Source organism: Hippocampus guttulatus, chromosome 6 (assembly GCF_054856545.1).
Source record: "Hippocampus guttulatus isolate MCC_2025c chromosome 6, RoL_Hgut_1.0, whole genome shotgun sequence".
NCBI classification, from domain to species: domain Eukaryota; kingdom Metazoa; phylum Chordata; class Actinopteri; order Syngnathiformes; family Syngnathidae; genus Hippocampus; species Hippocampus guttulatus.
In genome coordinates, this window is record NC_141266.1 from 18,984,917 (window position 1) to 19,000,985 (window position 16,069).

General features: G+C 42.7%; 1 protein-coding gene across 1 annotated transcript in view; it reads left to right on the forward strand.

The window, feature by feature from the left end:
• The first annotated feature begins 35 nt into the window (after positions 1-35).
• rftn1b (raftlin, lipid raft linker 1b) overlaps positions 36-16,069 on the forward strand; it is a 76,895-nt gene continuing 60,861 nt past the window's right edge. The window contains exons 1-3 of the mRNA XM_086112770.1: positions 36-181; positions 5,444-5,838; positions 14,457-14,629. Coding sequence (XP_085968896.1) covers positions 14,482-14,629 — 148 coding nt within the window. The 5' untranslated portion in view covers positions 36-181; positions 5,444-5,838; positions 14,457-14,481. The remainder of the gene's footprint in view (positions 182-5,443; positions 5,839-14,456; positions 14,630-16,069) is intronic.

Sequence of the window (16,069 nt, forward strand, 5' to 3'; positions counted from 1 at the left end):
GAGTTGATAGCGAGCTTCTGAGGCAAAATGCAAGACAGGCGGCTGGCAACGTGTCGCTTTTAACGGCTAAATCCCCGCGGTGCGACTCACCCGGGGATCTCCAGTCCGTCTGCGGCGGCGTAGCTCTCCATTTGGGGGAGCGGCTACGGGGAGGCGGTGGTGAGTTTTAACAGCTGCTCTGGTGAGTAAGCTCCGCTTAGCTACCTAGCCAGCCAGCTAGGGAGTCGGCTAACTTACTTGACAACTTTTCGCGCTGGAAAAGAAGCCCCCTTGAAAAACAAGAGAGAACACCATCACCACTACTACCGGAGGAGGGGAGCGGGGACGCCTTTCCTTGGGCTTGGTGTCCGAGAAACGTGCAAACTGCAGTTGGACGTTCGAATCGCAACTATCACAATTCATACGTCGACGCGCACGCGAGTTATGAACGCGCGCCAGGCAAAAACAGGATGTGCTGTCAACCATAGCTCATTGTGACCGTTTTGCAATTGTTTTTCTTTTTTAGGTGTCAGGGCAAAGACGAGCAGACCGGTTCGAATGTAAACACGCCCCTTTGAATAGTGATGACATGACATGACAAGACATGTCACACACGCACACTCACGACTTTTGGGGTGGAAATCTGAATTGTACTACAGTACTATTTTAATTTGTTCTGTGACCACGCTTCTAACTAAAAATAGTCGTCTTTTTCCCTTGAAATGAATGGGAATGTCGTTAATCGATTATCGCACCCCCACCCCCTCCAAAAAAAGATTTTTTAAAAAGTGTTTTTAAAACAACAAACGGCTAACGGTTTTCAACAAACTGCTAAGGGCTTCTCAACTATTGTACTGTAAGTGAATGAGTGAACTGCATTCTCATTCGATGGTTCTCACAGATGATAAAGAACATATGAGTGAGCATTGTTGTAGTCTGTTTTTTAACTATCTGATAAACTACTCCTTGTTCTGAAATGGAAGTTGATTTCACTGCTACCATACAGCATTTAACTCAGGTATAAAAAAAATTGACTGAATGAGAGCTCTTTTCTTGAAAAACTCATTAAGTCAGGTCACTCGTGTCTCAAAGTGTAATATTTCCTCAGAGTATACTTTTATTTCTATCCCAGCTGTCCTGAGGCAGTGGGCGGGGTACACCCTGAACCGGTTACCAGCCAATTGCAGGGCATGCAAAGACAAATAATCATTCACACTCGCAATCATGCCTAGGGAAATTTAAAGTGTTCAGTTATGTGCATATTTTGGGAATGTGGGAGGATATCCACGCAGGCACAGGGAGAACATTCAAACTCCACACAGGAAGACCAATTGAACCTGTGACCTCTGCGCTGTGAGGCGGACATACTAACCAGTCAACCACCATAGCTGTCAATACAGCATCTTAAAATATAAATATTGGTGTTGTCTGTTTGAAACCCAGTTTACTCATTCTAACACGGCGGAGAGAAGCTGTTGAAATCCATTAAAAATAGTGACATCGATTCATGAATAGGCTGTAATTTGCATAACGAGCCAATAGGTGGCGATGTTACTATGTTTGTCCAACACTCAACATTGTTTTGGCCGTAAACGCTGCAAACAATGACGTTTTCGTATAAGAGCATCCATTAGTGTTCAATTTTCAACAGTTTGAAAGTTTTGAGTCCCAAAGTGATCACTTTTCATCAGGAGTGCCGTTTATTTGCGGGGGAGGGGGGGCTTTTTTGTGTGTAGTGTCACAAAAGATATTGACATGACTCAAATTAAGAGTTTTTCTGAGGTCTCAAAAACAATGTAGCAATGTTGTCATTGCATGACAGCTACCAAAGAACTTTCTCATCATCTCATCACAAGGCTGTGACGTCAGAGAACAATGGAAGATCTGCACATCGCGAACATCCAATCAGACGACATGATGTTGCTCTGCACGATTTAATGGATTTATGCATAGGCCACTAGTCCGCACACAGCAAAACAAACGTGTTGTAATCTGCGTGCAGAGTTAAAGCGGGAGGGCAGCTGTGGTTTATACAACAGCGTCATCTGTCGGTTAACAAGGGTTAGCAACGCCAAATTTACTCATGCGATGAGACATTTGCTTCACATAAACTGTGTTTGCAGGAAATAAGCTGATTTCTTACACACAGCCACTGTGTCCCTTGTGTTTCTTTTCACGACATAATGATGTCTGCATGGAAGCTGGCTTCTCTTTGACACTACTCCACCCTTTTGGAGTCTTGTGCAGAGCTACTATACTTGTGTTATTCTACGGTTTGGATGGACACGTTATACTTTGCCCATGCTTGCTTTCGTTACTCGCTGATCTAAAGTTTCCCCAAAATATTCTGACATCACACATGATGATGGTTTGCATTTTTTAACATATTGCTTGAACGCTAAATTGTATCACTTTTTGGAGAGCTCCATTTGGATATTTCATTGTGATGATGATAAAGGGGTAAGGTTGCAGGTGTACCTAACGCTATGTCATCATTTTCAACCCGGCTGCCTTTCATCCATCCCCATTAAAATGTAAACAAATGAGACCGGGTGGGAATAATGCACATCTGTGGGTATAATCCATATCTTTCATCTCCTTTATTGAAATGTTCAGAGCAGACGTTTACGCCAACCTTTTTTCTGTTTTAATTTGTACACGCTGACAATGTGAAAAGGGCAGCTCTAGAATCTCTTGAGGCACAATAAGCATCTTGACTGTTTATTCTTTCACGTTATAGTAATTCACACAGAGTTTACAACAACACTCGCAGGCATACACTGAATTCTCTTTCTTCTGCGGGAACAACTCAGACAGGAGCTTAATTCTACCTCTTCTTCTTGCTCCTAATAACACTGTACCGACCATAGTGCTCCCCTGCACGTTGAACTGCAATATTGCTGGGGTACACTGTACTTAGTTTGGGATCAATATCTAATCTTGCAGTATGGCACACCACGAGAAGACAATGCAAGATTCAGATAGGGTGATTTCAACCCTTTCCAGAGTTGCTTTTTAAAGACGTAGAAAGTAGCGCACGTGAGGTAAGAGCCAAGAGGTAACAGCCGGCTTCAAGTAATCATCAGCAGTTGCATGGAAGCGGACAGCCTAATGTGCCAAGCGAGCAAGTTGAAAATAATGTATGTGTGAGGGGGGAAAAAAATAAGGAAATTGCATTTGCCTTTTGCTTGTAGGAGGAAGGCAAATATCATACATCCTGACATGCTCCTCTCTAGCTATGAGATGTGTCCATGTACAAAGGATCTTTTCTGATTGTATTATCTGGAAGCAAAATTCTAAGTCCCTTAGGAAGGTCACAAAATATTCATTTGTAAGTACTTCAGGGATGGGCAACAACAATGTTGGCCACAATTTTTCAGTCGCGCTACTCGGCATATAATACAAATATTTGAGTTTTGAAAGTGGTGTATCCATTCCTAATTAATGATGTCTTGCCAAGGTCGTGTACGCAATAGAGTGATAAACAGTCCTGATTGACCATATTGGCCTTTATGAAGCAAAATGTCACAATGGACTATCACAGCCATAGGTAAAAATGTATAGCTTTAAATCGAATTTTAATAATAGAAAAATAAATATATTTGTTTTGTATTTCTACTTGATGCAATGTTTTATTCCATGGATGATTTGTCAAACGAATTACATTATGATTGAGAACTCCCCAAGTCATTTATGTTCTATGATCTAATGTATTGTCCTAAAACCAGAACTATGAAAAGACTAAGAGATTACCACCTTAAACTGAACACTTGAAATGACAGGAGCACCCTGTCACTCCAGTAAAATGATAAAACTTCATTTTGACTATCACTGTTTAATCTGAGACTGTTAACATTGTTACGTGTCAAGTAAACCCAGCTTTAGGTTTGAACTTTTCCACACTTCACAGGTTGGGAAATTTGACTTTACATAGACACCTATGGAATTGGGAATCAGTAAGTCTGTACCACCACTTGCTCAATTGTCGCTAAATAGCTAAATCGAACAGTTTAGAAAAAATACATATCCACTCACTTATGTATCTAAAGTAATATTAGCGTGTTAATATTATTTTTTGCCAACAAACTACCACCAGGCGACGAATAAATATAACTAAAATCGAGTTTTGTATTTGATTTTACCGTGAAAAGAAGACAGGTTTCGAGGAGGCAGTTTTTCCTCACATTGTACACTAGAGGGTGCTGCCGCATAGCTACAAAAAAATACAATGTGACAGCGACACCTGTTTCCTGTTTACCACAGGAAATGGAGAGTGATTTAACTCAAAAAATAAAATGACTCTCGCCTTGAGTAAATCAACCTAAAGTGAGAATTATCTTATTCTGAAATAACGTGTACCGAATGAAGTTGCTGTTGTAGTGGAAACCACAGTTGAAAGATGTACAGTTGCAGGCCTACTTTATCTCAATTTTATATTGTATCTATGAAATATTATCTATCAGTCTATCGTATCTATTTGATGAATCGTGTATTTGAAGATAAACAGTCATACATGTGTCTCTAGAAAGTGAATCGGTGCATTGTTCAACTTACCTGACAAAACACAGCTGACATATTGTAGAATGTTGATGCAGGTAGACTTTATGCATATGAGGAGTATGAATTCAATTTGTTTTAAATTGGATAATTTGTGCAGAATTGCTTGTTTTTTTTAAATCACATATTTTAATGCCCCTTTATTGTTACTACATCTTAGACCCATCACAGAGTGGCCCAAAAGTATGGATACATTTTACATGGACTTATTTACATGTGGGCGGAAGGGAGGAAGTAACTGGGAAGGGAAAATAGAAAGAGGGACTATTGAATGAAGGAAATTATGTTTTATAAAAGAAAGGATGAAAGAAGGAAGTGGGTCAGGCAGGTAAGGGATAGAGGACAGTGAGGGAAGATAGATGATGGAAGGAAACAAGGATGCTGTGAATTAAAGCAAGGATTAAAGAAAGTTTTGCTGTCTTGAAAATGAGGTTTCCTCCATTTCACAACAAAGAAAGAAGAGTTTACAGAACTGCTGTCCCTTGTATTGTTCCCCAAACTGAAAGATATGAGGAAAAACAACTCGGCAAACTGTTTTGGAACAAACAGCTTGTTTGCCTTATGCTAACTAACATTGTTGCCACACATGTCAATAGTTTAGATTTTAAAGGTGTTCCAACTTAGGCGGCCGTTTTAGTAATACGAAACAGTGTTTTAGAACCCTGGCTTGAAACCCTAGTTTGAATTTACAAGATTGGACTGTTTTTAATCAATAGGTGTACTAAACGTGACTGTAATCTAATGAATGTTCACCTTTATGCCCTAAATCCTGCATGGCAGAGGTCTGTCTTGATCCCATCACGAAAAAAAAAAACCCATGCACCCCCGTTCCTTCCTTCAACTCCGGTATTTCCCAGTGAACCCCCCCCAAAGAACCATCCCACCCTCTCCCCTCGCGTCTCTTCAGATGGATTCTTCAGCCAGTGGAGTGGAAGCTGCGCGGCAGACGTCGACTCGAGGCTGCCGGGTCAAAACACGCTCATCCAGACGATCACGTGAACGCGCACGCACACCAAGATAGAGGCGAGCTCGCCGACACACGTACGGAGGGAGGAAGAATAATAATGAGGAGGAGGAGGTGGTGAATAATGTGACAGGATGTGGTTTCCCTGAGCTGGCACAACATCCGCGCCCACCAAGCGGGGACTTGGAGTGTCTTCGCCCCGCTTCTGGAGGACTGTGTTCGGCCACGGAGGAGAGCTCGGAACCGACACCGCCTTGACACGGCTAACCTTCGTCCACGCGTGGGATGCTTCGCTCCTCGTGACGCTCACGCTCTCTTACTTTGATCCACAGCGAGACGTAAGTTCGTTTATGCGCCTCTCGGCATCCGTTTCCACTAAACACATCAAAGATGAAGTAAACGCAGTAGTGAGTGCGTTTTGCCGCTCTGACTGCAAAGTTGACACTTTTCGTTTGTCGGCCGTAACGCGGACGTACAAGTTTGACGCACGCGCGTGCTCGCGCCAACGTCACGTGACTTTACCGGGAGTGCCAGTCATTAACTCGTGTCGGTTGCACCTGGATAGGCCAATTATCACGCACGTGAGCGCACCCGCGCACGCACGTTGACCGCGCAGATTTACAGTACGCACGCGCGGGATTGGTCGTCGATCGAAGATTGGTTGTTGTCCCGTGTCTGTTCATCACTTGACTTTGTAACTGTCAATGTCGCCATCTGTTTTGCAATACAAAACGAAAGAAAGGTGCATTTACGAAACTTTTGATGTTGTTTTCATGTTTGTGTTATCGCCTGTGTCGTTGTGACGTCATACTAAAATATGGCAATAATGCAGAGACATTACTCCAAAACGTATGCCCAACCCAGCTGTCTATTTGCACGTAATAAACATTATATATATCACAAACTGTGACCCATCCATCCATCCATTCATTTTCGAATAGCTTATCCTCATGAAGGTCGCAGGCATGCTGGAGCCTATCCCAGCTGTACAAACTATCACCCACAAACACAATATCACTTCAAAAATTGTCTAATATTACTCTTAAAGATAAAAGGCATTCAGATCATTTGATTTTGACAAAATGTACGAAGTGTGAAGAAGCTGGAGTGTGTTGCCAATTCCTACTTTTCTATATTTAACTGTGTTCACGACTCGGTGAAAGAGACGTGAAGGTCAGGGTAGGCAAGTCCTCTGCACGTGAAGTGTAAAAATAAATAAAACAAACCTCGCGATTGAATGAAATGATGTTCCATTTTAGCTGTATGGTCCATGCTTTACATTGATTGACTTTTCAATCCAATAATTGTCAACCATTTCCTTAAATTGAATTTGTATTACTGTAGATGGAGAGTGATTCCCAACAAAAGTATTGAATTTATTTCTTACGATCTTTTGTTTGGATGAAATAGCAAAATTTAAGGATATGAGAGCTGTATGAGGTGTGAACTCAACTCACTTTACAACAAGCATCAGTTTGGCACATAGTAAAAAATCCTTCTCAAAAAGACTTCAAGCTGTTTCATTCCACTCCCAGTTGAAGTTTACTGTCAAAGTCAACATAAAACAAAAAGACTTATACATTGTGCATTTCAAAGAATCGCAGAACTTTGCCTTCCACTCGCTTAATGCTGCCACAAAACAGACCATATAACAGCACTCACTGGCATATATCCTTTATCTGCGGAAAAAACGACCCGTATTACTGCAGCTCGCTGGGTCACTGACAGTAGTTGTGAAAGTCTTCTTCATCTTTCTCTTCATGACTGCGTTAATACAAATACAAACAAAAACAGACAAACTCGCGAATAGGTGAATTGGTGCTCGTTCACGATACGCCCTAATCGCAGTATTCTCCTGACATTCTACTCCAAATATGGCCACAATATTGCAACGTGGGTTACTGTGGCGGCTTAAATGGGAAAAACAAGCAGAGGGATGTCGCCGAGAAGGAAGCAAAGGGGGATATGAGAGACGAAAAGGCACGAGTGTGTTTGCGTCCGTGCGCGGGTGTGCGTGCGCAAATGTTTGTGTGAGAGTGAGAGTGCAGATAATTAGTTCCAGCTGGTGGCCCAAGGAGTTAACTTTGCACTCTTGGTACAAACACACACGCACACACACGGCAAGCACGGACCCACACAATCACACGCGGTTGTAAATGTGGAAGTGATTGGCGTTGCGTCACACTGCAGCCATGCCACCGAGCCACAGGAAAGAGGTCAACTTTGAACGAATGGCCACGCTCATGCTTGCGAAATGCGTCGTTTTGTTTTCCTTCCTTTTTCCTTCTTCGGCGTTCTGTGCTCCAGATGTTTGCGGTCCCCCCGGTCAGGCGTGACATTGCGTGAAACCTCACTTCGGCCACCGTCGAGTGGTTGAGTCTGGAAGTGCATTTTGCGTCTTTTCGGGATTTTCAATGGTAGTCCATCTTAAAGGCGCCGTCTCATAGGTGCCTGTTCAGATCATGGAAGGTGTAACGTATTTATTTGGTTACACTTGTATGACAGTGAAAAATGTTTGATGGTGGACAACAGTAGATGTTCTTTTTAAGGTTTCAAGAAAAGTGAGGGCTTCTTATTTGGGTTTGAAGGCAACGTTGGAATTTCAACTGTTTGTTTAAGCCTGGGTTAGGTTTCAAATGATTTTATTATTATTATTTTTTAAAGAGAGCGTTGGCGAGTCTCATTTTCTCTCCCTGTCAGGTCCAACGTCCCCTCACAAAAATTCCAACAGCGACCATCCAATGTTCACAATTACAACATATGCATTTCGGCTTCCAGCTCCGTAGCCCCCCCCCCCACCCCCCCCCTCCACCGGGAGGCACACCTCCTCCTTTGAAGATGTGTCATAAACACGGACGGTGACGCGGGTACGAGTGGACGTTGGTGCGTACTTCCCCAACGTGGACAATTCGTTTGATTGGTTGTTTACTGCCGCGTGTCATTGTCTGCTTTAACGACTCGATGTTTGTGCGGTAGCACCTCCCGTGTGGGCTGTTGAATGTCATTAAGGTAAATTGACTGCTGACTCAAATGTTTTCTCCTCACTACAAGACAAACGAGGAGAAGTTGAGGAGCTTTTCAAAGACAGAAGTGGTAACTTTTGGAGGAACGTCGTATTCCGACAGCAGGAACTATTTTTCTACTGTGGTCTAGATTGAGCTATGGGCTAATTTATTGTGTGTGTGTGGGGGGGGGGCATGCTTCAGGTTAAGATCTTGAAACGAGGTATGGGCGAGTAATGGTACAATAATGTTAGCAGGTCGATAGCAGCCTTGTTTCAAGAAAAGCCCGCGGTGGAAATTAAACCCACAATGACTCCACTCTGAGACAGATGTGCTAACCAGTCGTACACCGTGTCGCTTCTAAGCGCTAACCCTTGTTTAAAATTCAAACAATGTATTCAAACCCTAAATTTAAAACGCGCTTTAGTTTGAAAGAATATTTCATAACCCAAAGCCTTGTTTGAAATTCTAACCTTGACTCCAAACCCTAATTTGAAACCCTAACTCTTGTTTGAAACCGTCATTAAAGTTTGTTTGAAGCCGTATAATGCCTTCAAACACTTAGCCCTGGCCTCGAACCCTAATTTGAAAGCCCACACGTTTATTGTTGACACAGGCATCAGCGTAGCCATACTTCCCTTTATTTAACCTCCTGAGGATTCAAACAGTGTGAATCCTCCGTTCCGCCGGTGTGTAATTGTCTGTTTTGTTTTGCACCACGTGACCAGTCAGACAACACGCCGAGCGACCTGTCTCTAGATGAGTGCCCCCGTTTTCATCACGAGCAGTGTCATCTCCGTTGCGTTTCTCTTTTTACTCCTTCAAACAAAAAAACCCTCTTCTGTGAGGCCTCACTTTTTATTTTCCTCTCCCTCATACGTCCGTCTTTGAAATGTATCATCACTGTCGGATAACAAACGCGTACCCATTATGGCGCAGTCGTTATAGTCATGCAAGGATCGCTGACTTGTCTCGTAATGGCTGCGTAGGAAAATGACAGCGCTTATTGATTGTGTAATGCACACATGTCGATAAATGCCAAAGGACCTGACTATATCAGCTGCGGAATACACAGCAATAAAAGTTCTGTTGAATTTACTCAATTTTATTTTATGAAGTGGTTTCACAAAATAAAATCATCTTGAGCCCTGAATTTTATTTTTTCCAGTCGATGTATAGTGTACTTAAAAAATGAATCTGGATCCATATGATTTTATTTTGTGCAGGGAATACAGGACAATACAATACAGGTTTTCTTTATGAAGCGCTGCAGCTGTAACAAAGCATTTTACAGAACATTCAAAATACTACGTCCAAGAAATCAGAATATTGATCCATATATAAGGCGCACCGGAGCATAAGGCGTCCTCTCGGATTTTGAGAAAATGGAATGCTTTTCGTTGTAGTATTGCATTAATTTTGTACGTGGACTTGAGTGTCTTCAGTTACAAGCATGGTCTTGGAAGGAATTAAATTTGTATGTCAAGGCTACACTGTAATTTGCTCCAATACAATACACCATCGAGCCAAGGAGACGCCACAGATCAGTCAAAGACCCCCCCATCCAAGTGTTTCACTCTTTTTCCACGGTTCACGTAAACACCGCAATTGTATCTGAAATTCTGAAATTTGTTCGGTTTTCATCGAGACCAGGAGTGGCGAATTTATTTTTGTCCTGGGCCACATTTTAGTTACCGTTTCCCTTGGGGGCCAATATGAGTGAAACCATATAAAAAAGTCACTAATAAAGGTTTATCCAACTAAGTGACCGTAATGAGGGGTTTGGTCACAAGAAAATGCTTACAATATGCCTCTTTTTTATTACATATAAGAATTAAAAATTTTGGTCGAGATTTTAGGAAGCATCATGGAAGTTCATTTGCTTTCCCGGGCCACATAAAATGATGTGGCGGCCCAGATCTGGCCCCCAGGCCATGACTTTGACACCTTTGATCTCGACATAGATTACCATGCCTCATTTTTTTTTTCTTACAACTTCCTCTCCAAACACAACTTTGAATCCCTTCATGTTTGCGAGCTTTCAGACAGCCGACATACTGCAGGCTGTTTGCAACCGTATGGCTGAAATGGTATTTCTTTTTTTGCCTTGACAAATCCCGGCGTGGACAGATTATGCGGTGAAAATCAAACTCATGACTGCCCGAGGCTTGAAAGAGGAGCTGGGAAGTGGAGAGGAAGAGGAAAAGGTGGTGGTCCTGAAGAGAGGAAGAAAGAGAGAAAGTGACAATGAAAAAAGCGAGAGAGAGAGGCTGAGAGAGATTGCTGCCTATTATTCTTCTGAAAAGCCGACAGTCGGCGAGGGGCTCGTTCCCATGGCGATAGCTGCCTTCATCTGTTGGTTTATATATATATATATATATACATGTGTGTGTGTGTGTGTGAGTCTGGGCCTTGAGATGGCACAGAGGCGGTGACGGGTTCTAGCCGGGGTCCGCATTGTACCGCTTGCTCGCCTCCTGAATTTGGTGGCGTATGTCAGCCATCGATATTTACGAGGTGCTTCATCTTCATCTTCCACTTTTCCGTATGACCCTTCATGAATAGCCTCAGTGGCGTGAGATTTGAAAGATTTTGGAAATTGCTAATTGCAAATGTGCCCCCGGTCCTCCGGTCCTCCCCACCAATATGCGATTGTGATTTAATATGCGATTCTTTCCTCAAGGTTCTCTTCCTATTTTCTACAAACAGAACCAATAAATTAATCTGTATTACAAGAAACAATATCAGATTTATTGTATTCAAATGGTATGGTTTTATAGATTAGCCTTTGAAGCTTTCAGTATGACAACTTCATAAAATTCTGCAAGTGTGGCGTAAACATCCATCAGTTGATCCTCACAAGAGTCGCAGGCGTGCTGGAGCCTATTCCAGCTGTCTTCGGGCAGTAGGCGGGGGACACCCTGAACCGGTTGCCACACAGAGACGAACAACCGTTCACGCTCACAATCACACCTTGCGACAATTTAGAGCATTCAATCGACTTACCACGCATGTTTTGGAATGTGGGACAAAACCCGAGCACCCGGAGAAAACCCGCGCGGGGAAAAACATACAAACTCCACACAGGAAGGCCGGAGCCGGAATGTAACTCTGCACCTCTGCACTGTGAGGCGGACGGGCTAACCATTCTAGCACCGTGGCAAACTCAACATGTTATTCTTGTAAATATTACAGATATTAACAACAGTGGCAGTTTCGAAAGAAAATGCATGTGAGTGTTGAGAGAAAGCCGTCTCGATACAGCATCGTATTTATTTGCGGCCAGGATAAAGACCTTCTGGCCAAATGTCACAAATTAACATCAAATCCAATTTGTCCACTATCTTCAAAAATATTTGTCATAGGTACTCTACTTCCTACAACCTCAATACAAGTACACAAGAAGACAGTACTGTACATACTTATATTGATTTATTTTTATTAGTTCAGGGTCCAAAAATGTCGGCATAGCACGAGTCGAGTTTTGAAGTCCAAACAAGGATCTGATTCCAAACCAGAAACCAACGAAACGAATGCTTGCAAAAGGTTCATAGATATCTGCTGGTAATGCATCAAACGGCGGTGGAGGACGACAATCTCCATTTTTGGCTGCGTTAGGAGCGGAAAGGGTTTGATGCATATGGACGTCAAGGGGGATGTATAAATTAAAGCCTATCGACTGACCTAATTGCAGCCTTTGCCATTTTAAAATTGCTTTCTACTACACCGAGATGTCAATTTGAATTCGATTCATTGTTCAGCACGTTTGAGTACACCGCTAAAACCGAAACTGGTTTTGCACGCACTAACTCAACGCCGCGATGACATGTTGTAGCTTTTTGCAGGTCGTTGCGAGATGAGTCGCGAGCTCGGCTCATCTCGTCATGCGTTTCGATAGTCACAAGACTTCCTGTTTACCCGCGCGACTCTGATGTGCGCTGACGTTCGTGAATCAATCTGCGGCATCTTCTCCCTTGACTGCTTCTGTTTGCCGTTCCGCCGCGTCTTCATTTCACGCTCCTGCGTCCCGCGTTCTCCGTTTTCTCCCTTGATTGAGTTTCACCTTTCCCCATTCTTGCTGCTCACCTCATTAGCGAAGCCGCCGTCTGCTCATTTCCTCTTTTTGTCCCGCTAGCGCCCACCAACTGTGCACACTTCCTGCAGTCCAAACCCCCGAGCTCACAATCTCCAAGTCCCCCGCACTTCCTGTCTTGTCATTTCATTGTGTCCTGGAAAAACCACGCGACGTTCCCTAAATAGACCCATACTTGATCTGGAAGAGATAAGATAAGTCTTCGCATCTGCTGTCATCCGTTTAGCATTTACTTATGTATTCATGCAATCATCTATCCATCCCCTCTTATGTTATTGAAAACAAACATAATAGTTGGAAGGGCTTAGAAAACCAAATACTGTACAATCGACATTCCAGATTTTGAGGTGATTCTTTTTTACGTGGTTGACAGTATACAGGAAAGTCTGAATTTAAAGTTGCGCGCCTTCATGGTACTACTAGGTTGCGGCAGAATGTACCGAGCAGCACTGAGGTCTGCTGGAGTACATGGAGCATAATTAACAGCAAGACGAAGAGGCAGAGAAGGTCTCCAAATGAGTGCAAATCATTTTTTCCTTGCGGTCCTGAGTTTGACAGCCCTGATTTCGAGTGTTCAATCAGCCTGCCATGCATGTTTTTGAAATGTGTGAGGAAACCGGAGTATCGGAAGAAACCCACGCAGGCCCGGGGAGAACATGCAAACTCCACACAGGAAGGCCGGAGCCAGGATCGAACCCACGACCTCTGCACTGCGTGGTCGACGCGCTAACCACTGGCCCACCGGGCCGCCCCATACATTCATATTATTATTATTATTATTATTATTATTCACTATATTTGTCCATTCCTGACATTTAGCAGCAATTTAGTGTTTGGGATATGCTGTGACCTCGCCTCCTTCTCCTTCATGCTAGTTTGCATTTCATTTGGTTCTCTGATGGGAACAAGGAAGCGCCAAGGCGTGAGAAATCAACCGTATTTATTCCCCTTTATTTATTTATTTGAAGAGGCTTATCCAGCTTGTACTTCTCCCCCCCCCCCCCTGCCTTTCAAACTCATGTTGCGATTGCTACATTTCCGACACGTTTCTAATGCTTTATGCGCGTCTATCGTTCGGATACTGTTCAGTCTTACCGCCCCAATAGCAGTCACACTGATTATGTTGCCGAATTTGACAAAAGCACGTTGGGGTGCCGTCATAACGGCGCTGTGTTAATGTTGTTTTAATGTCCTTTTTCTATTCATAGGTTTGCCTCCACGTCTTTGAACTTGATATTCAAATTAATGAGCTTGCTCGCTTCCAAAGTTTAACAATACTTACACAATCAAAGGGAAAAGTATGACAAAGCTGGTGCATTGTTCTATTATTAAAATGTTGCATTCCAGTCCAATCTCATTTTTATTCATATCATAAAAACAAAAGTAATTAAACAGGCAAAACATTTGTAAGAATGCACCGTGCAAAATCGTAAGATTGCGTATTGTTGTTTTTAAAGGAAAGCTCAGTAATCTGCTGGCTCATCATTTACTAGGATGTTTCTGGGGGGGGGGGGGATTCCCCTCCGACTTGCACCCCCCCCAAAGCCTAACAACGTCTGTCAAGAGGTTGGCTTTGGAAAACAACAAAGGGGGAAAGCTCTGAAACTGAAACAAACTGACCAAAAAAAAAAAGCCAGATGTGAAAAGTCCATTTTAAGGACTTTTCTTTTATACATGTCTTGATGTGATTTTCTACCAATTGATTTTTGACATGATCGTGAAGTGTGACGTTATGAACTCAGCAAATACCCTTTGCGTCATTGTTGCATCAAATGAGGACATCCCAAAACCCCCCCCAAAAAGTTACATATGGTATGTTTTGGTGAGGTGGAAAGTGAAAATGTGTTTATCCATCCTTCAGTTTTGGCGGTCCTCTAAGTGACGTCATGGGCTGCGGACTGCGTAAGATGAAGCCTACCGCGGAGGAGAAGTCACCGGGCAAGATTTACTCCACGCTGAAGAGACCTCAGGTGGAGACCAAAGTGGGCGTGGCTTACACCTACCGTTACCTGGACTTCCTCATCGGCAAGGACGGTAAGGCTTCGAAAATTGAATGTAGAATTTAAAAAGAAAAAAAAGACTTGCACGCTAGCAAGTACAAGATGTTTGATTTTGGAAATGGAACAGTGAATTATTTCCCTCGTGGTTGAATAAAGTATCTTGTTAATAGCTAGTTATTAGCAATCAAAAATTGCAAGTGACTTATTCTTTTATTTGTTTTAAAATCTAGCCCCCCACCCAAAAAAAAACAAAAAACATTAAATGAATTGATCTTTCACATATTAGATGAAAAATACAAAACTGAAAAACGGGGCACTTCGGTTTCCGTGACTCGGAAGTTTAGTAAGAGCGCTTGTAGAGCTGCGTTAGCTTATTAGCCACCACAGTAAGTCTTGACCACGACCACTCGCGATGTGCAGATCGATAATGACATCGATCGATACCGCTGATACTAGCTCTTTATGCTCTAAAATCGATGATCCGATCCAAATTTCAGCACGTTCGATACTTCAGCCCTTTGAGGTCATATACATCGTACGCAGGCCTCCCCAAAAAAATTTCTTGATTTTTCTGCCAATTTCTGATTTTAAAAGTATGAACACAATCAACAACTTTTTCTTTTTTTGATTCCTGACGATCGGTACTTTCCTGTCGCGCTCTTTCTGCCGTGCGATGAGGTTCCTTAGCGAGGCCGCCATCAATGTCACAAGCATTTAGCGCTTAAATTCATCTAGATGTGGCTTTTTGGCCGATAAAACAAATTAGACTCGATGTCTTTTAATTAGTTTTACGCCGCTGCTCTCTAAACACTTTCCCCTACCAGTGACAACACGTCCGAGCTATGGTTACTCATCCTTTGCTGGCAAGGGAAAGATTTTTTTTTTCTTTTTTAATCATTGATGTATGAATTGATTATATTCGAGGAGCGCAACATTGTTGGTAATTTCAGAATCTCTTGAGGTTTATGAAAATAGTGCAATAGAAACTGTTATTGTTGTAGCTCATGTATGAATTGATATCCGAATGCAAGTGTGAGCTCGATGCAAATATTGATCACTTGTAAGCCTACTTGCTGACATGGTTGTGATGCTTTTTTTGGGGGGGGAGGGGGCGGTAGACACCCCTGTTGGAAATGATGAAGCATGTTATTGGCAAATGTTACGTTCTAATCAATACAAGGATTCTTTGAAAAGAAAATTATCCCCTGACACCAGTTTCACAGATCGACACCAAATTGAGGTGATATGTCTGAACAGGATGCACACAAAAGTCCCTTTGCCGAAATTGAGCAGGAAGGTGGTCATTTTGGTTTGGGGCCCGGCTTGATCATTTGGAGGCTTCACCATTAAAAAAAAAAAAAAAAAAAAGGGGGCAAGAGCCCGTTTCATCGATGCATGCAGCTTTGATTTATTTTGTTGTTTGAGATAAATAGTCTCGGTCGGCTCGGTCATTTATTTGAATCGTAAAAATGTG